The sequence below is a fragment of the Anolis sagrei genome, chromosome 11 (genome assembly GCF_037176765.1).
Source record: "Anolis sagrei isolate rAnoSag1 chromosome 11, rAnoSag1.mat, whole genome shotgun sequence".
Lineage (NCBI taxonomy): Eukaryota > Metazoa > Chordata > Lepidosauria > Squamata > Dactyloidae > Anolis > Anolis sagrei.
This window is the reverse complement of record NC_090031.1, coordinates 35,459,216-35,480,005: the sequence shown is the minus strand read 5'-3', so window position 1 is coordinate 35,480,005 and position 20,790 is coordinate 35,459,216. Positions and strand designations below refer to the sequence as shown.

The 20,790-nt window shown below is 45.7% G+C and overlaps 2 protein-coding genes across 2 annotated transcripts in view; one reads left to right on the top strand and one right to left on the bottom strand.

Moving 5' to 3' along the window:
* Positions 1-9,427, bottom strand: part of PRPF8 (pre-mRNA processing factor 8) — a 45,130-nt gene extending 35,703 nt beyond the window's left edge. The window contains exons 1-6 of the mRNA XM_060756648.2: positions 9,290-9,427; positions 7,503-7,623; positions 6,351-6,519; positions 6,044-6,208; positions 5,007-5,225; positions 4,717-4,929 (exon numbers count right to left, since the gene is read on the bottom strand). Of these exons, the coding sequence (XP_060612631.1) occupies positions 4,717-4,929; positions 5,007-5,225; positions 6,044-6,208; positions 6,351-6,519; positions 7,503-7,608 (872 nt within the window). The 5' untranslated portion in view covers positions 7,609-7,623; positions 9,290-9,427. The remainder of the gene's footprint in view (positions 1-4,716; positions 4,930-5,006; positions 5,226-6,043; positions 6,209-6,350; positions 6,520-7,502; positions 7,624-9,289) is intronic.
* Positions 9,428-10,000: 573 nt separating this feature from the next.
* C1QBP (complement C1q binding protein) lies at positions 10,001-17,927 on the top strand. Its single transcript, XM_060756649.2, has 6 exons — positions 10,001-10,316; positions 11,955-12,105; positions 12,222-12,306; positions 13,235-13,330; positions 14,747-14,872; positions 17,558-17,927. The coding sequence occupies exons 1-6, from the start codon at positions 10,016-10,018 to the stop codon at positions 17,705-17,707; spliced, it is 909 nt and encodes a 302-aa protein (XP_060612632.2). The 5' UTR covers positions 10,001-10,015; the 3' UTR covers positions 17,708-17,927.
* Positions 17,928-20,790: the final 2,863 nt, after the last annotated feature.

Sequence of the window (20,790 nt, the reverse complement as noted above, 5' to 3'; positions counted from 1 at the left end):
TTTTTCAGCCTTAAAAGGGGCTGGAAAACTTGGCATATTATTATTATTATTATTATTAACTTTATTTGTACCCCGTGAGCATCTCCCGAAGGACTCGATGCGGCTTACACAGGCCGAAGCCACAACACAATACAATAGAAACATAACAAAGCAAATTAAAAACAAAAACAAATCAAATCAAAATTAGCAATACAACAGTAACTATACATCGGGACAATATAAAAACTGGTTCGGCCGGTGAGAGGTACAAGGTTAAAAGTGCTGAAATGGTAGGAGGGGCGTCGGGATTAAAGTACGGTGTGCAGCAATATTAACTGTGCTAAAGTGCTATTAGGACTTGGGATGGGGTTCCTAATCCGGGAAGGCACAGCGGAACAGCCAAGTTTTCAGGTTCCTTCTGAAAGCTGTTAGTGTAGGGGCCTGTCGGAGATCTTTTGGGAGGGCGTTCCAGAGTCGGGGGGCCACCACGGAGAAGGCCCTGTCCCGCGTCCCCACCAAACGCGCTTGCGATGCAGGCGGGATCACGAGCAGGGCCTCCCCAGATGATCGAAGCGAGCATGTAGGTTCGTAGATGGAGATACGGTCACGCAGGTAGGGTGGTCCTAAACCATTTAGGGCTTTATAGGTAAGCACCTGCACCTTGAATTGGGCTCGGAAGATGAAAGGCAGCCAGTGGAGCTCCTTGAACAGAGGGGTAGACCTCTCTTGATAATGAGCTCCAGTTAGCATTCTGGCTGCTGCACGTTGGACCAGCTGCAGTTTCCGAGCCGTCTTCAAGGGTAGCCCCACGTAGAGCGCATTGCAGTAGTCAATTCTAGAGGTGACCAAGGCATGGACCACCCCGGCCAGATCAGCCTTCACGAGGTATGGTCGCAGTTGGCGCACGAGTCTCAGTTGCGCAAAAGCCCTCCCGGATACCGCCGACACCTGAGCCTCAAGTGTAAGCGAAGAGTCCAGGAGGACACCCAAACTGCGGACCTGAGGTTTCAGGGGGAGTGTAACCCCGTCCAACACAGGTAACCACCCTATACCCCGATCCGGCTTACGATCGACCAAGAGGACCTCTGTCTTATCGGGATTGATTTTCAGCTTGTTCTTCCTCATCCAGATCGACACAGCGGCCAGGCACTTGTCTAGCACCTGAGAAGCCTCCTTGGAGTTAGGTGGAAAGGAGTAGTAGAGTTGCGTGTCATCTGCGTAGAGATGGCACCCAACTCCAAAACCCCGGATGACCTCTCCCAGCGGTTTCATGTAGATGTTGAAGAGCATGGGCGACAGAATAGAGCCTTGCGGGACCCCACAGGTCAAAGGCCAGGGGTCCGAGCAGGCGTCACCCAGCTTCACCATCTGAGTTCGTCCCTCCAGGAAGGACTGGAGCCACGATAGAACCGTGCCCCCAAGGCCCATCCCAGAGAGACGACCCAGAAGGATACCATGGTCGATGGTATCGAAAGCCGCTGAGATGTCCAAGAGAACCAGCAGAGTCACACTCCCCCTGTCCAGCTCTCTGCGGAGGTCATCCACCAAGGCGACCAAGGCTGTCTCGGTGCCGTGACCAGGCCTGAAACCGGACTGTGATTGATCTAGGTAATTGATGTCATCTAAGAAACCCTGGAGCTGAGAGGCGACCACCCTCTCCAGCACCTTACCCAAAAAGGGAAGGTTGGAGATTGGCCTGTAATTGTTCAGCACCGTGGAGTCAAGGGAAGCTTTTTTAATAAGTGGGCGAACCACAGCCTGCTTCAAATTAGATGGGAAAATTCCTTGCTCCAACGATGCATTAACAATCGGTACAAACCAGTCCAACAACCCCCCTCTGGCTGATTTAATGAGCCAAGATGGGCAAGGGTCGAGAGATGAGGTGGTCGCTCTCACAGCCCCAAGAATCTCCTCCACGGTTTCAGGAAGAACAAGCCTAAAAGAATCCCACAAAATTGGATAAGCAGGTACCTCCGTCACCTCTTCTGGCACTGCGATGGAATTGGAGTCGAGCTCGAGACGTATCTGGGCGACTTTGTCTGCAAAATGGTGTGCGAAATCGCGACACCGAGCTGCAGGGTCGTCAGGGACCTCCTCCACCACTGGTGGGTGGAGGAGCTCTCCCACGACCCGAAACAGCTCCGATGATTTATTTGCTGCAGACGCTATACGGGCAGTCGTGAATGATTTCCTGGCCACCCGTATAGCCGCGGAGTACGCCTTAAGAGAGGCTCTAGCCCGTGCTCGGTCAGACACATCTCGAGATTTCCTCCATTTGCGCTCTAGCCCCCTTCTCGTGTGCTTCATCACAGCCAGCTCCTCGGTGAACCAAGGAGATGGCCTGTCACGGCGCAACGAGATGGGGCGTTCAGGTGCGATCGTATCTAACGCCCTGGCCATCTCCCCATTATAGAGAGTTACCAAGGCGTCGATAGAATCGCCAGGCTCCAAGGCAGGAAGAACCCTAAGATTCCTCAGGAATCCATCCGGATCCATCAGTCTCCTAGGGCGGACCATCTTAATTTGTCCTCCACCCCTGCGAAGGTTTAGGGTCGCAGTAAGTCTAAAGGTGATCAGATGATGGTCAGACCATGACACTGGAAGAATGTTTTGCTCTTCCACTCTGATCATTTCATTGTCCGCCACAAAAACAAGGTCAAGAGTGTGTCCAGCTTGATGAGTGGGGCCAGATATTATCTGTGACAGACCTATGGTCGTCATGGTGGCCATAAAGTCCTGAGCTGCGCCAGATAGAGTGGTCTCGGCGTGTATGTTAAAGTCTCCCAACACCACCAGGCGCTGGGAGACCAAGGCCGAATTAGAGATCACCTCCGCTAGCTCAGACAGGGAAGCTGCTGGATCTCGGGGTGGACGATACACCAGCAGGAACCCCACACTGTCACGGCTCCCCACTTTCAGATGGACACACTCAAACCCAGAAGTCTGCAGGACAACGCATCTGGTCACGGCGATGGATTGCCTAAAGACCACTGCGACCCCTCCTCCCCGCCCCCCTTGTCTGGCCTGTTGATGCACTCCAAAACCTGGTGGGCATAGCTGGGAAAGGTTTACACCCCCCACCTCGTCCAACCAGGTCTCGGTAATGCATGCCAGGTCCGCCCTCTCATCCAGGATCAAGTCCTGGATGGCTGCGGTCTTGCTATTGACGGACCTGGCATTGATCAAGAGGACCTTAAGACCAAGGGGGCTGCCAAGGAGCCTACCACTACTCACCTTTTCCAGGGTCACAAAAACTCTGTTGCGCTTCTCCCTGGGATGTTTATGGACCGCAAATCTCCTTCCCCACACGACTCGAATAGCACCCCCCTTCTCTGGAACCATCCCCCCCCCCCCCCCGCCCGGCCCGGGTCTAGTCAGCTCTCAGAGGAGGAAGTCGGGCTGGGGAATAATCTCCCTTGGGCATTTGGTAGGGATGAATCCGATGTTGAGGTAGATAAAGAGACATCGAGGGAGCTGAGTGGGCTGAATAAAGGAAGCGTTCTCGAGCGAGGGAGTGTGGCTAGCTGAGTAGGAACAACTGGGACAGATGGAGTCTCATAATTATACGAACCAGGAGGGGGGGCCCTAACTGGTGAACTAGTTGTGGAATTTGCCCGGGAGCCAGATGGAACATGGTGGGATGAGAGCCCGGGGTCAAACAAGGGGCGAATGTTGGGGTCCACAACTACCCTCCTAATGGTGATGCCCCATTTCTTCAGGCCAGGTTGTTTGGCCATTAGGTCACCAAGCCAAGTGTTGTCTTCAGGTGAAATTTGAAGACGGGTGGAGCGGTCAGAGGATTGATAATCCCTCCACAACCACACTATGGCTTTTAATCTTATATCCTGTGATCTTTTTCCCAGGATTTGGGCCAAGGAATTACAAACCGCCCTCTTGGAGGTCCATCTGCCTCTGTTTATCATTAGATCGGCAATGTCCACAGCAAAATTGTCCGTGGGAAGGTGTTGATTCCGATCATAATGTGCATTAGGCTGATCCATAAGGCCAGGTGTTATATTATTGGCCGTTCTCTGGGTAGCCAACACAGACCGCTGCCACTTCCAGATGTTCCTGTTCCTATGTATGCCCAGAGGTTCTCCTTTTCCCTCAGATGTCTCATCATTGATCCCTCCCTCCCTCCCTCCCTCCATCCTATGTTCCGAATGTTCTAAGGTGCTTTCTTCCCCATTTCGACACAAGTCCTTAGCTAAGTCTGCACAGAGAGAGTCTTCAGTCTTTGGAGGATTAGATTGCACAGTAATTCCTGAGAAAGAGGCAAAGCCTCTAAGGAGATGGTCCATTTTCTCGTTTAAAAACCTGAGTTGAAACAACACGTGGTTGAACGAGTCCCTCAGGAGATCGTAAAAGTGCAAAATGTCATTTTTGGCACAAGGGTCCGCTGTAGCCATTCCTATGTTGGATAATTCACTCTCTCACCACTAACACCAAGCACTCTTATCAGAACTCACTCACCTCCCACTTACAGCACAATCAGTCAATCCTCCAGGCATTTCACAACTCCCATACTCTTCACATCCTCCCACATTTCTCTCAGCTCACTGAACCAACTTATACACTCTCAAGTACATAATGTAATAATTTTATATATTCTTGCCCGTCTCTGCTTGTAATTTTTCTATGACAAGAATATGAACTCTGTCGAGCCGAGAGGAGAGGAGAGGAAGGAAACTAATAGATAGATAAAGTGGCATTTCTCTTGATCTCTTCCTGACTCACTGGAGGTTGATGTCCCGGACGAGGGGCTCGAACTTGGGCCCGCCGGGGATGGCCATGTTGAGGGCCTTGGAGGTGAAGAAAGCCTTCAGGTCAAACAGGTAGAAGTAGTTGTCGTCCACCAGGTCCGTGAGCAGCTGGTTGGCCAAGCGGTAGAGCGTGGACATCATGGGGAGGGTGAACTGCCAGCGCTGGTAGGTGGAGCCGTTGACGTACCTGAAGGGAGAAAGGGGAGGGTCATGCCCGGATGTAAACACTGCCCCCCCAGCCCCGAACCCGAGGGGGAGACCCACTTGCGGTTGTCCTTCAGGGGCTGGTGGTCGTAGAACCAGTCCAGGACGGGGGCGTCCTCCTCGGGGTCCAGCTCCAGCTGGATGGCCTCGAGGGGCTCCACGTCCAGGATGTTGTCGGCATAGTCCAGGGGGGGCTCCTCGTCGTCAAAAGGAGGGAAGCGCATGCGCTTGAAGTGCCGCCGGTCACGCTTCTCCCGCCGCATCATGATCCACATGGACCTGGAGAGAGATCCAGGCGTCTGGTTGGAAGGGATCCCCCCACAAAAGGCCATCCGGCCCAACTCCCTTTCTGCCAGGCAGGAAAAGCACAATCCGATCCCTCCCGACAGGTGGCCATCCAGCCCATCATGTCATAGAATCATAGAATCTGAGGGTTGGAAGAGGGAAGGAGAAAAGGAAGGCAAGAAGGGTAGAGAAGGAAGGAAGGAGAGAAGGAGGGAAAGGAGAGAAAGAAGGAAAGAAAGAAGGTTAGAGAAGGAAGGAAGGAGAGAAGGAGGGAGAGAAAGAGGGAAGGAGAAAAGGAAGGAAAGAATGTATAGAGAAGGAAAAAGGGAGGGAAAGAAGAAAGGAAGGAGAGAAAGAAGGAAAGAAAGAAGGGTAGAGAAGGAAGGAAGGAGAGAAGGAAGGAGAGAATGAAATAAAAAGTGAAAGAGGGAAGGAAGGAGAGAAGGAACGAAAGAAAGAGGGAGGGAAGGAAGGAGACAAGGAAGGATGGAACCAAAGAGTAAAGGAAGTGAGAAAAGAAACAGGTAGAGAAGGAAGAAAGAGGGAGGGAAAGAAAAAGAGGGAAGGAAGGAAAGAGGGAGGGAAGGAGAGAAGGAGAGAAAGAGGGGGGAAGGTTGGCCACAGCAACATGTGGCGGGTACAGCTAGTTTTACATAATTATATCTGGTTGTATCCCACAAGAGAAGATTCTACTCTCAAGGGCGTTTGGCTCTTCTCTGAAAGGTCATGCTTTTCTAACAAGTTATGCTCTACAAAAGGTGTTTCCCACAACATTGATGGAGAAGTAAGGGTTGGAAGGGCCCCCCGCTTACCCCCACTGGGCGATGTAGACGGGCTCAATGACCCACGGGATCTCATTCACGAAGGAAATGGCGCCAGTGATGTGGTACAGGACGGGGACGTCACGGATCTGCTCCCAGGGCATTGGCATGTTCTCCAAGAGCTTCAGCACCGCGTGAGGCATGTATTTCAACGCCCTGGTGGAGATCACAGAAGTTACAAAGAGGGAAGCTTTGGTTGCTAAATGGCAAGGAGTTCAGCCCAAAGAACCCCAGACCGAGCCTTCTGGCTCTCCCCAAAGCCAGCCAGGTTCCCCCACATGCTAAGCTCCTTCCTCACCCCAAATAGACCCGCTTGTCATGTCGGAACTTCCTGTTGGTCATATCTCCATGGTCACGGATGATTTTCCTCACATGCTCCGGAGGCATGTCCTCCTTCTGCGCATCCACAAAGCCAAACTTCCGCTTCTCAGCGTAGCGCTTGGCCTGCAGCTGCTGCCATTTGCGGGCTGCGAAAGCCAGAACACACTCACAATAGAGGCAGAGCTTTCCCCAAAAGAGCCAAAGCACCCCCCGCCCAAAGGGAATGATACTGCCAGGATCCTATAATTAAGGCCTGTCGTATATTAGGGATTTACTCATTATTTTTATTATACTCTGCTTTTTTTCTCTATGAATAAGAGACTCAGAGGGGCTTAGAGTTGCCCTTGGGCTGAGAATTGCGGTATATAAGCACAGTAAATAAATAAATAAAACAAATAAATAGAGTGAAGCCAATAATAATAATAATAATAATAATAATACTTTATACCCCGCTCCATCTCTCCCAGGGGGACTCAGTGCGGCTTACATGAGGCCTTGTCCAAAAATACAGTATCATAATATAACACAAAAGCATAACAAAACCAGAAATAAAATACATCAAATGCAAAAGCAATATAATAAATGAAGAACAAAAGCAAATCAAACATTAAAACACAGAGGATTAGGCTGGGCAAGGCCGAACTCAATGATAAATTTGTTAAACGCTGGGAGATAGGACAATATAAATTATTAGAAGGAGGATCCGGGGACAGGGAAGGATTTAATTGCACGAACCATAAAATAAAGTGCTTCTGAGGTCATTTTATGCAAAGTTTGGTCAGGGAGTATCTTACATTTAGGCCAATACAATTTAAGGCCTAAAATACACAAACATTAAAATAGAATTCAATATTAATGGTATATAAATAAACTATTATTATTACTTAGATCTTGCTATATTTCTCTAAAAAAATACTCAAAGCAGCTTATTGTAAAACCAATGCATACAATTGAAATCCACCTAAAAATATGCCAATATTAAAATATAATTAAATGTCAATGGTATTATAATAAGCAGTAAAAACTCTTAAATCTGATTAAATAACATAGACCTATGACGGAATAATTTGACAGATCAGCCTGGCTATGTCAACTAACAAGGCGATATAAGAGCGTGAACATATCGTACCTTTCTCCTGGAGCTTCTCCTCGGACATGTAGTCTGGCAGCGGAGCCATAGGGGCCGGCATCGGAGGGCAGGGCCCCCGGAAGGGAGGGAACACGCCAGTTGCCATGGCCGCAGGTCAGGCCTAAGGGAAGGGAAACAAACATGTTATTAATATATACTATTAGTATAATACATTACTATGGTATATTATTATATTGTACTATACCACTATAATGTCATATAACATGTATTATATAATATGCACCTGCCTATCTATAATATACTAGCCCTCCCTTGCCACACATTGCTGTGGTCTAGCCTGTGTATATATGTTTTGTGTTTGTGTGTATGTGTGTGCGTATATATTTGTGTGTATATGTGTATTTGTGTGTATATGTGGTTTTGCACATGCTTTGTAATGTATTTTTTTTTTGTTTTTCGGCTTTTTAAGTCTCTTCTGTTGTGTTTTCCAGTGTTTGTCAGTGTTTTCCAGTGATGGTCACTCGTTGGCCTGAGAGGGGTCTTGTGTCCAAATTTGGTGTCAATTTGTCCAGTGGTTTTTGAGTTATGCCAATCCCACAATAAATCATTACATTTTTATTTATATAACTAGCCGTTCCCTGCCACGAGTTGCTGTGGCCCACTCTGGTGGTCATGGGGGTTCTATGGCCCAATTCGTTGGTGGGGTTCAGAATGCTCTCTACAAATCCCAGCAACTACAACTCCCAAATGTCAAGTTTCTATTTTCCCCAAACTCCACCAATGTTCACATTTGGGCATACTGAGTATTCATGGCAAGTTTGGTCCAGATCCATCCTTGTTTGAGTCCACAGTGATCTCTGGATGTAGGTGAACTACAACTCTAAAACCAAAGGCCAATGCCCACCAAACCCTTCCAGTATTTTCTGTTGGTCATGAGAGAACTATGTGCCAAGTTTGGTTCAATTCCATCGTTGGTGGGGTTCAGAATGCTCTTTGATTGGAGGTGAACTATAAATCCCAGCAACAACAACTCCCAAATGACAAAATCTTTTTTTTTAGTGAAGGACATACATTGGGCTGTTAGGTGTCTTGTGTCCAAATTTGGTGTCAATTTGTCCAGTGGTTTTTGAGTTATGTTAATCCCACAAACGAACATTACATTTTTATTTATATAATTATACAATATAACAATACACAATAATGCACCATAATGATAATATATTAAACATAATATTATTGTTAATATATAATACACACACAACTATATATATATTACCGTTTTATTATTGAATATCTGAAGTTGTAATATTTTTATTGTGAGCTGCTTTGAGTATCAATATGGAGATAAAGTGGGATACAAATATAAATAAATAATGGGGAGGGGCAGTTAAATAAAATTCTTATCATTAATTATTATTAATATTAATTAATATTATTAATAAGACATGAGTCCTTGGCCTAGACTGGAAATTGAAGTCTTCTGCACACACTCTGTGTGTCTTTACTAATTACTCCTGTGTTAATTTATTGTAATTAATTAATTAATAATAAGCACAGGAGTAATTAGTGAAGTGTGTGCAGAAGACTTCAATTTCCAGCCTAGGCCAAGGAGCAAGGCCTTGGCCAATCAGACGCGGGCAGGAGGAAGAGTAGCCAATCAGCAAACAGTATGCAAATGCGCCAAGCGTGGGCCTAGTCCTGCTTCGGGCGCCTCCTTGGCGTAAACCAGAAACCCATTCTCGCTCCTTCTTTTCTAAAGTATCTCATTATGCATATGCAAATAAGCCCAATTATAGCGGGGAATAAAATTCGGGATGACTACTGACCTTCCGGCCTGGTATCTTCCCTTCTCTCCTCCCCTCCTTCCTTCCTTCTTCTCTCTTTTCCTCTCAGGCGAAGGACTCGTAATGGCGGCCGCCTTCGCCGCCTCTGCGTGAGAATCTCACACTGCGCAGGCGCCACTCTCCGGAAACGGATGAGGCGTGGAAAGGATTTCGCAGCCGGCCAATCGACGAGCGCTGAGAGTGAGGGGGCGGGGAAGGGAGAAGGTATCCGCCCCTTTTTTCTCTCAAACGCATGCGCAGTGAGGGCGGGAAGGCAACGCGCCGGAAAGGGAAAGGGACGGGAACCTTTGATGCGCGTGCGCACTAGCGAGGGAGCTCTCTTTTTTCTCTTTCTCCGGCGCGTGCGTAGTGAGAGTGTGAAGGCACCTTTGATGCGCATGCGCACTAGCGGGGGAGCTCGCTTGTCTCTTTCCGGCGCGTGCGCAGTGAGGGCGGGAAGGCAACACGCTTCAAAGGGAAAGGGGCGGGCTCCTTTGATGCGCATGCGCAGTAGCGAGGGAGCTCCCTTTTATCTCTCCAGCGCGTGCGCAGTGAGGGCGGCAAGGCAACGCGCCGCAAAGAGAAAGGGGCGGGCACATTTTTTGCGCATGCGCACTAGCGGGGAGTTCTCTTCTATCTCTTCGGCGCGTGCGCAGTGAGGGCGGGAAGGCAACACGCCGGGAATGAGAAAGGGGCGGGAACCTTTGATGCGCGTGCGCACTAGCGGGGATGTGCTTTTCCCCGCCCTTTCCGGCTTTCTGCTGCTGCTGCTTCCACTTCCGGTGCGCGTTCCTTTCCCCTCAGACGGCCATGCTGCTCGCTCGGGTCCTCCGCTCTTCGGCTTCCGCGGCGCTTCGGCCTTTCCAGGCGCGGACGGGCGCCTCCAGCCTGGCTCCGCGGCTGCTCCCCGCCGCCCGGCCCTTCACCCGCTCGCTGTGGCAGCTCCAGGAGCGCAGGCCTCGCGGGGGAGGGGGAGGCCTCAGGAGCCTGCCCTCCGCCCCCTGCGCATGCGCGGGCCTCCACACTGAAGGTGAGCCTCCTCCTCCTCCTCCATTCACCTCCTGGCCACGCGCCTGGCATCGTCCCCTGGACAACCTCCTTGCAGACGGCCCATTCTCTCACGCCAGAAGCGACTTGCAGTTTCTTAAGTCGCTCCTGACACCACAAGTAATAATAATAATAATAATAACAAAATAAAAATATTCTCTGAAAATAGGGTTTTGAATGCGTTCTCTCTGGGAATAGGATCTCTGTGCCTAGGAAGAGAATAATAATAATAATAATATATTATATATAATTTTATAATATTATATTATATATTATAATAATGTTAGAATTATATATATATATATATATATATATATATATAATAATCGTATAATAATGTAATTATGGGAGCTTTGGTGTGGGCTGGTTGTTGTTGTCATGCTTTCAAGTCATTTCAGACTTAGGTTGACCCTGAGCGAGGGCTGGGGAAATGACCTTGGAGGGCCGCATCCGGCCCTCAAGTCTTAGTTTGAGGATCCCTGGCTTAGACAGATAAACACATACATAGGATAGATACAGATATACTTACATAGTTGCATAGCTACAAAGAGACAGCTAGATTAGATAAACAGATGCATAGATCAGATACAGACATGCATACATAGTTGCATAGAGGGATAAATACAGATAGATCAGATAGGCAGATGCATAGATTAGATGCATAGTTGCATAGATAATAGCTACAGATAGATTAGATATATTGATAGTAATATATAATACTGATATTGTACTATACTAATAATATATTATATTGTATGTATATATTTTGTAAGCCGCTTTGAGTCCCCTGAGTAAGGGGAGAAGGGCGGGCGGCATATCCATGTCGCAAATAAATAATAAATACATAGATAGGTCCATAGATTAGGTCAGTGTTTCTCAACCTGGGGGTTGGGACCCCTGTGGGGGTCATGAGGGGGTGTCAGAGAGGTCACCAAAGACCATCAGAAAATACAGTATTTTCTGTTGGTCTTGGGGATTCTGTTTGGGAAGTCTGGCCCAATTCTATCGTTGGTGAGGTTCAGAATGCTCTCTGATTGTAGGTGAACTACAAATCCCAGCAACTACAACTCCCAAATGTCGAGGTCTATTTTCCCCCAATTCCACCAGTGTTCACATCTGAGCATATTGAGTATCCGTGCCAAGTATGGTTCAGATTCATCATTGGTTGAGTCCGTAGTTCTGTCTGGATGCAGGTGAACTACAACTCTAACATTCAAGGCCAATGCCCACCAAACCTTTCTAGTATTTTCTGTTGGTCATGGGAGTTCTGTGTGCCAAATTTGGTTCAGTTCCATTGTTGGTGGAATTCAGAATGCTCTGATTGTAGCTGAACTATAAATCCCAGCAACTACAACTCCCAAATGACAAAATCAACCCCCCCCCCCAACCCCACCAGTATTCAAATTTGGGTGTATTGGGTATTTGTGCCACATCCTACCTATCTGATACTTACACAACGATTCATAACAGAAGCAAAATGACAGTTCTGAAGTAGCAACAAAAACAATGTTATGGTTGGGGGTCAACATAACATGAGGAACTGTATTAAGGGGTCGTGGCATCAGGAGGGTTGAGAAACACTGGATTAGGTGGATAGCTCTCACCTGTGTGTTCTTGGCAGGCGACAAAGCTTTTGCGGAGTTCCTGGTGGACGAAATCAAGGAGGAGAAGAAGATCCAGAAGCACAAGTCATTGCCCAAAATGTCCGGCGGCTGGGAGCTGGACGTCCAAGGCACCGAGGCCAAGCTGGCGCGGAAAGTGGCCGGCGAGACGTAAGGGGCGCCTCCTCCTCCTCCTGGGTGGGGTCAGGTGGGGGTCTCCCACCCCTCTTGTTATATCTCTCTGGAGTTTGCTCACCTTGGGCTCCTCCTCCTGGTTCCGTCCACAGGGTCACGGTGTCCTTCAACATCAACAACAGCATCCCGCCGAGTTTTGACGAGGCTCCAGAAGGACAGAAGCCGGACGAGCAAGAAGTAAGTGGGGGTCCTTTTATTATAGACTAGCTTGGGTCCCTGGCATTGCCCGGGCTATTAGAAGAAGCCACTTTTTAATTGTCCCAAATGCCTAAGATTCTAGATGAACTACAACTCCCATCATGCCAGGGGAACTCCCTGAAAACCCATCAATATTTAGTTTGTCATGTTAGGCAAATTTGCTTTAGATGCATCCTCAGTGGGGTTCAGTGTGCTCTCTGGCTGCAGGGTGAACTACAACTCCCACTGTGGTCAGTCCTGTCAAATCCTTCCTTGGTCATGGAGGTTATGTGTGCCAAGTTAGACGCAGTTCCATCAATGGTGGGGTGCGGAGTGCACTTTGATCACAATTGAACTATAAATCCCAGTACGTACAACTAACCGATGTCAAGGCCAATCCCTCCCCCCCCCCCCCCAACTCACCAGTATTCAAATTTTGGCATATGGGGTATGCGTGCTGAATTTGGTGCAGATCCATTACTGTGTTGACATTGCTCTCTGGATGTAGGTGAACTATAAATCCTAAAAATCAAGATGAATCCCCCCAAGTCCCTCCTACATTCTTTTGTTGGTCATGGGGGTTTTGTGCGCCAAGTTAGGCCCAGGTCCATCATTGTGGGGTCCAGAGTTCCCTTTGATTGCGGGTGAACTATAAATCCCAGTACCTACAAGGACTGTGAATCAAGGTGAATTCCCCCCAAACCTTTCCAGTATTGCCAGCAGCTTACAGAATGGCAGTGGAATCCTAGAGTTGGGAGAGGCCCCCAAAGGGCATCTAGTCCAACCCCTTTCAGCCAGGTGGGAAGATGCAACCCAAACCCTCCCGACAGAGGGCCATGCGTACTCTGTTCACGAAGACTCCACCAGTTCTCCCAAAGGGAAGGCAGTGATCAAGATGGCTAAACAGAGGTCTGTTTTTTTCCTGCAGCCGGATCTCACGTCGACCCCGAACTTTGTTGTGGAAGTCACCAAAGATGACACCAAGCAGACCCTGGTGCTGGACTGCCACTACCCTGAGGACGAGGTGAGTGGAGGCCCGTGTGGGCCGTTCCCAAGTTGCAAACATCCGACTGACAAACGACTCACAGTTAAGAACAGGGCTGAAGCAACTGGGAATGAGGGGAATCCACCCCCCCCCCCTCGGAAGGGAAATCCACTCCTGGAAGAGTTATTGTTATCATGGGGAAAGGGGGTCTGAAATATATTGTGTGTGTATGCATTAAAATCACTACTGACCGAGAGGTCATGAGTTCGAAGCCAGCCCGGGTCGGAGTGAGCTTCCCACCATTTGTCTAGCTTGCTGTTGACCTTTGCAGCCCGACAGTTGCATCTGTCAAGTAGGAAATTTAGGAGGCTAATTAACTAATTTACGACGCCATAAAAATCTCCATCAGTGTCACAAGTGGACAGTGGAGCGATAGCTCCCCCGGTGGCTGGAATTGAGAAAGAATACTCTCACGAAGCTAGAAAGTTAAATAGCCTCTGTGTGTCTGCCTATATGTCTGTCTATATGTGTTGTGTGTCTGTGGCATTTATTTATTTGTGACGTTTATATTTATTTACAACATTTATATGCCGCCCTTCTCAGTATCAGTATTAAATATTACTATATTGTATTATGCCATTATACGGTAATATTATTAGTAATATTACATGTATATATTACATATATATATAATTATAGTATCATTTCATTAGTAGTAGTAGTATATTATATTACATTATAATATTAACATATTATAATATATGCCGCCCTTCTCACCCCAAAGGGGACTCAGAGCGGCTTACTATATATATATACATATAACACACACACATTATATTATTAGCATAGTACAGTATCAGTATTAAATATTACTATATTGTATTATGCCATTATACGGTAGTATTATTAGTAATATTACATGTAATATAGATATATATAATTATAGTATCATTTCATTATTAGTAGTATATATTATAATATTAACATATTATATGCCGCCCATCTCACCCCAAAGGGGACTCAGTGCGGCTTACAAGTATATATACATACATACATACACACACACATACAATATATTATTATTATTATTATTATTATTATTATATTATAAGCATAGTGCAGTATCAGTATTAAATATTACCGTATTATGCCATTATACGGTAATATTATTAGTAATATTACATCTAATATGAATATATAATAATATATTATTATTATTATTGGTAGTATTATATAGCATTACATTATAATAATATAAATAAATATGTATATACACAATATACATCATACATTGAATGTTTGCCATGTATTTGTGCATTGTGATCCGCCCTGAGTCCCCTGTGGGGTGAGAAAGGTGGAATATAAATGCTGTAAATAATAATACTAATAATAATAATGTCCTGTCCCTTGAACCAATGCAGAGGTTGGGTTGACTTGTGTGTGTGTCCCTCGTAGGTCGGCCACGGAGAGGCGGAGGAGGAGAGCGACATCTTCTCCATCCGGGAGGTCAGCTTCCAGCCCAGCGGAGAGTCGGAATGGCGGGAGAACAGCTACACCCTCAACACGGATTCGCTGGACTGGGTAAGGGCGGCCTGGCCCTCGCAGCCCCCAAAGCCAGCCTTTTTTGCATGCCATCTGTCCACCTCATGCATTTTGCAGAATCTTCTTAGGCAAGGCTAGGCTCACGGGTGATTTTTTACCCATTCCTTCCTCTTGTAATAATATTACAATATAATGATAAAGTACAGTAAAGTAATACATAATGCAAATATTGTACTATGCTAATAATATAATATATTGTATATATATATATCTTGTAAGCTGCTCTGAGTCCCCTTCAGGGTGAGAAGGGCGGCATAGAAATGTAAATAATAATAAATAATAATAATTAAACACAAATAGAATTAAAAAGAAATGGAATTAAATGCTAATAATAAATTGTAATTATATATTTTATATTACATGTAATATTACTAATAATATAACAATATAATGGTATAGTACAATATAGTAATATATAATACTGATATTGTGCTATGCTAATAATATAATATAATGTATGTATGTATATATCTTGTAAGCCGCTCTGAGTCCCCTTTGGGGTGAGAAGGGCAGCGTAGAAATGTAAATAATAAATCATAATAATTAAACTTAAAGAGTATTAAAAAGAAATGGAATTAAAATGGAATTAAATACTAATAAAATATGATATTATAATTATATGTTTTATATTACATGTAATATTACTAATAATATTACAATATAATGGTATAGCACAAAGTAATATACTGATATTGTACTATGCTAATAATACAATATATTGTATGTATATGTATCTTGTCAGTCACCTTTGGGGTGAGAAGGGCGGCATATAAATTTTGTAAATTAATAAATAATTAAACACAAAGAGCATTAAAGAGAAATGGAATTAAACATGAAGAGTATTAAAAAGAAATGGAATTAAATACAAATAGTATAAAAATTACTAGGTTCTTGTGGGTTTTTTCGGGCTATATGGCCATGTTCTAGAGGCATTTTCTCCTGACGTTTCGCCTGCATCTATGGCAAGCATCCTCAGAGGTCGTGAGGATGCTTGCCATAGATGCAGGCGAAACGTCAGGAGAAAATGCCTCTAGAACATGGCCATATAGCCCGAAAAAACTCACAAGAACCTAGTGATTCCAGCCACGAAAGCCTTTGACAGTATAAAAATTAAATGGAATTAAACACAGAGTATTAAAAATAAATGGAATTAAACACAAATAATATTAAAAATAAATGAAATTAAAAGGGAATTAAACAAAATGAGTATTAAAAAGAAAAGGAATTAAACACAAAGTATTAAAATAAATGGAATTAAACACAATGAGTATTAAAAAATAAATGGAATTAAAATGGAATAAAACACAAAGAGTGTTAAAAATAAAACCCATTAAAAGCCGATGCATGGCTAAAACCACAGTATTCCAGGAAATCCCCTTTTTTCTGTCCCGATAAAGCAGTGGTTCTCAACCTGTGGGTCCCCAGATGTTCTTGGCCTACAACTCCCAGAAATCCCAGCCAGTTCACCAGCTGTTAGGATTTCTGGGAGTTGAAGGTCAGAAACACCAGGGGACCCCAGGTTGAGAATCACTGCGATAAAGGGATATTCCAAAGGGCCTGGGAATTGCGACTCCTCCTCTCTCGTGCCAGGGATTCCCGCAAAATTGAGCCCTCTGGATATTTTGCACTTCAACTCCCAGAAATTATATGACAATATAATGATAAAGTACAGTAAAGTAATATATAATACTGATATTGTACTATGCTACTCTGAAGGGCGGTATAGAAATGTTGTAAATAATAATAGTAATAATAATAATACGCAGAGTATTAAAAAGAAATGGAATTAAATACTACTAATAATGTGATATTATATATTTTATATTACCTGTAATATTACTAATAAGACCATATAATGGTACAGTACAATATAGTAATATATAATACTGATATTGTACTATGCTAATAATATATATTGTATGTCTATATACCTTGTAAGCCGCTCTGAGTCTCATTCGTGGTGAGAAGGGCGGCATATAAATGTAAATAATAAAAAATAATAATTAAACACAAAAAGTATTTAAAATAAATGGAATTAAACACAAAGAGTAGTAAAAATAAATGGTATTTAAATTAAATATGAATATTATGATATTATAATTATATATTTTATATTACATGTAATATTACTAATACTATTACAATATGATGGTATAGTACAATATAGTAATATTTAATACTGATATTGTACTATGCTAATAATATATATTGTATGTCTATATACCTTGTAAGCCGCTCTGATTTGGGGTGAGAAGGGCGGCATATAAATGTTGTAAATAATAATAAATAATAATAATTAAACACAAATAGCAGTACAAATAAATGGAATTAAACACAAAGAATATTAAAAATAAATGGAATTAAACACAAAGAGTATTAAAAATAAAACCTGTTAAAAGCTGACGCATGGCTAAAACCACAGTATTCCAGAAAATCCCTTTTTGTGTCCTGATAAAGGGATATTCAAAAGGGTCTGGGAATTGTGACTCCTACTCTCTTGTGCCAGGGATTCCTGCAAGATCGAGCCCTCCGGCTGCTTTGCACTTCAACTCCCAGAAGCCCCTATTTCTGGCTTGTCTGATTCTGGGGATTCTGGAAGTTGGAGTCCCAAGTGGTGCAGGGGGAAGAGACCTGAGTCAGGTCGCTCATGTGCTTTTTCCGCAGGCGCTGTATGACCACCTGATGGACTTCTTGGCCGACCGAGGGGTGGACAACACCTTTGCGGACGAGCTGGTGGACCTCAGCACAGCACTGGAGCACCAGGAATACATCCGCTTCCTGGAAGAGCTCAAGCGCTTCGTCAAGTGTCAGTAGACCCCCCCCCCCCCCCCAAGGAAGGAAGCTGGGGCCTGGGAGTCACGGTTGGGGCTTTGAAGGCATGTCGTGGTTGGAGAACACGTCCTTGGCCGTTCTGTGGACCCGACCGACCCGTTTTCAGATGTGTTCAGGACTGAGTTTATTGCGGGGAGGTCTCGTTTTGTACACGCCAAGAAGGAAAGGGAAATGATGTTGGAATAAAAACAATTGCAACACGTGTATTTTTCCCCCCGCTTTTATTTGTCTGCCGAGACTTGGCGTGTCCTTCTCTTCGGCCCTTTGGTTCCTCCAGATTAGTACAAAAACATGCAAAAAAAGAACGGAAAACTCCCCAAAATAGGATTTCTGTCCATGGTACATATTTACAGCATGACGTCCCCCGGAAAGACAGCCGCATACATTGCCTCATGCGCTACCAGGTGGCTATATACATACGCACATACATATATATAAACATATAGAGGGTTGTGTTTCCTGCGCACCAAACACACTTGCGACATGCGCACCGAGAACAGGAGGGTTCAAAGCGGCAACATAGAGAACAGACGACAACATGGTCGGCCTTGGGAAGGGGCCTCAATGAAAATAGAATAATAAGGCACGGTTAACAACACCAAAGGGAGCACGTGGAATCGGCAAAAGCCGCAAATCCCGGCAGCCACGCCGTTAAAGGGGTGCGGAAAGTGTGCGTTGCATACATGACCCAGATCCCATGTCCCTATGTTGCATGCGGAACAGGGCTGCAGACAAGAAGGAGTTGTTTACCAATGTATAGGGACTGCCGGCGCAATGAGAACCGTAATTGTGGTTCGGCAATAGAGCAATTGTGGCAAACGTGGACCACACGTGGAGGGGGCTTTGCAGGCCTATTTTGCAATGAGGCCAATGCAAGGACATCTTATGGAGCCATGCAAGAGCGGAGTCAAAAGGGGCACCCAAGGGCCATCCAGCCCACCCCCTTCTATACACGAAGGAGACTTATCTAACCACTCCCAACAGATGGCCAGCCAGATTGTTCAAAATACAAATAGCATCCTAGAGTTGGAAGGGACCCCAAGGGCCATCTGGTTCAACCCTCCTGCCAGGTAGGAAGACAATCAAAGCCCTCCCAATAGATGGCCATCTAGATTCTGCTAAAATTACACATAATTGAATCGTCAAGTTGGAAGAGAGACTCCAAGGGCCATCCAGTCAACCCACTTTTGCTGGGCACAAATTTATTTATTTGCTGGGCACGAAGAGACTATGTAATCACTCCCAACAGATGGCCAGCCAGACTGTTAAAAATACAAATCCTGGTTGGAAGGGACCCCAAGGGCCATCCGGTCCAACCTGCCTGCCAGGTAGGAAGACACAATGAAAGCCCTCTCAATAGATGGCCATTCAGAATCTGCTAAAAATGGACATAGAATCTTAGATTTGGAAGGGACCCCCAAGGGCCATCTGGTCCAACCCTCCTGGCAGGTAGGAAGACACAATCAAAGCCCTCCTAAAAGATGGCCAGCCAGATTCTGCTAAAATCACACATCATCGAATCGTCGAGCTGGAAGAGAGATCCCAAGGGCCATCCAGTGCACGAAGAGACTATTTAATCACTCCCAACAGATGGCCAGCCAGAGTTGGAAGGGACCCCAAGGGCCATCTGACCCAACCCTCTTACCAGGTAAGGACACAATCAAAGCCCTCCCAATAGATGGCCATCCAGAGTCTGCTAAAAATGGACATAGAAGAGTTGGAAAAGACCCCAAGGGCCATCTGGTCCAACCCGTCTGCCAGGTAGGAAGACACAATCAAAGCCCTCCCAATAGATGGCCAGCCAGACTCTTACCCCAAGGACCATCTGGTCCAACCCTCCTGCCAGGTAGGGAGACACAATCAAAGCCCTCCCAATAGATGGCCATCCAGAATCTACTAAAAATGGACACAGAATGTTAGATTTGGAAGGGACCCCAAGGGCCATCCAGTCAACCCACTTTTGCTATGCATGAAGAGACTTATCTAATCACTCCCAACAGATGGCCAGCCAGACTCTTAAAAATACAAATCATAGAATCCTAGAGTTAGAAGGGACCCCAAGGGCCATCCGGTCCAACCTGTCTGCCAGGTAGGAAGACACAATCAAAGCCCTCCCAAAAGATGGTCATCCAGATTCTGCTAAAGTTACACATCATTGAATCAAGTTGGAAGAAAGACCCCAAGGGCCATCCAGTCAACCCACTTTTGCTGGGCATGAAGAGACTATCTAATCACTCCCAACAGATGGCCAACCAGACTGTTAAAAATTCAAACCAAAGAGTTGGAAGGGACTCCAAGGGCCATCCAGTTTAACCTTTATGCCAGGTAAGAAGACCCAATCAAAGCCCTCCCAATAGATGGCCATCCAGATTCTGCTAAAAATTGACATAGAATCTTAAGAGTTGGAAGGGACTCCAAGGTCCATCTGGTCTAACCCTCCTGTCAGGTAGGAAGACACAATCAAAGCCCTCCCAAAAGATGACCATCCAGATTCTGCAAAGAATATACATACAATCTTAAAAGAGTTGGAAGGGGCCCCAAGGGCCATCTGGTCCAACCCTCCTGCCAGGTAGGAAGACACAATCAAAGCCCTCCCAATAGATGGCCATCCAGATTCTGCAAAAAATAGACATAGAATCTTAAGAGTTGGAAGGGACCCAAAGGGCCATCAGGTCAACCCCGTTGTGCTATACAGAATGACACCATCTGATCTCTCTTGACTGATGGCCATCTTTTGACAAAACAGCAACCCCTCCAGGCTCCCAAGCCATCTATATTCAATCATGGGATCCGCAAAGGCATAGAAACCCAGTTAAAGCCCTCCTGACAGAGGGCCACGCAGCCTCCACGGCATTTGCAGGAAACATAACTGCTCTTGCCATTCAGGAGATTCGTTTCCTGCCTTTGGAATGCGTGTCCCCATCGGGTCCTGGGCTTTCGCCTGTCTTTAACTAATATGTTGTGCTGGTGAATGTTGCCATCGTTGGCCATGCAGAAAGGCGTGTGATATGAACGGCACCCCAGCGAGGACACACAGCGTACGGACACAGCGTGAGCGACGGAGG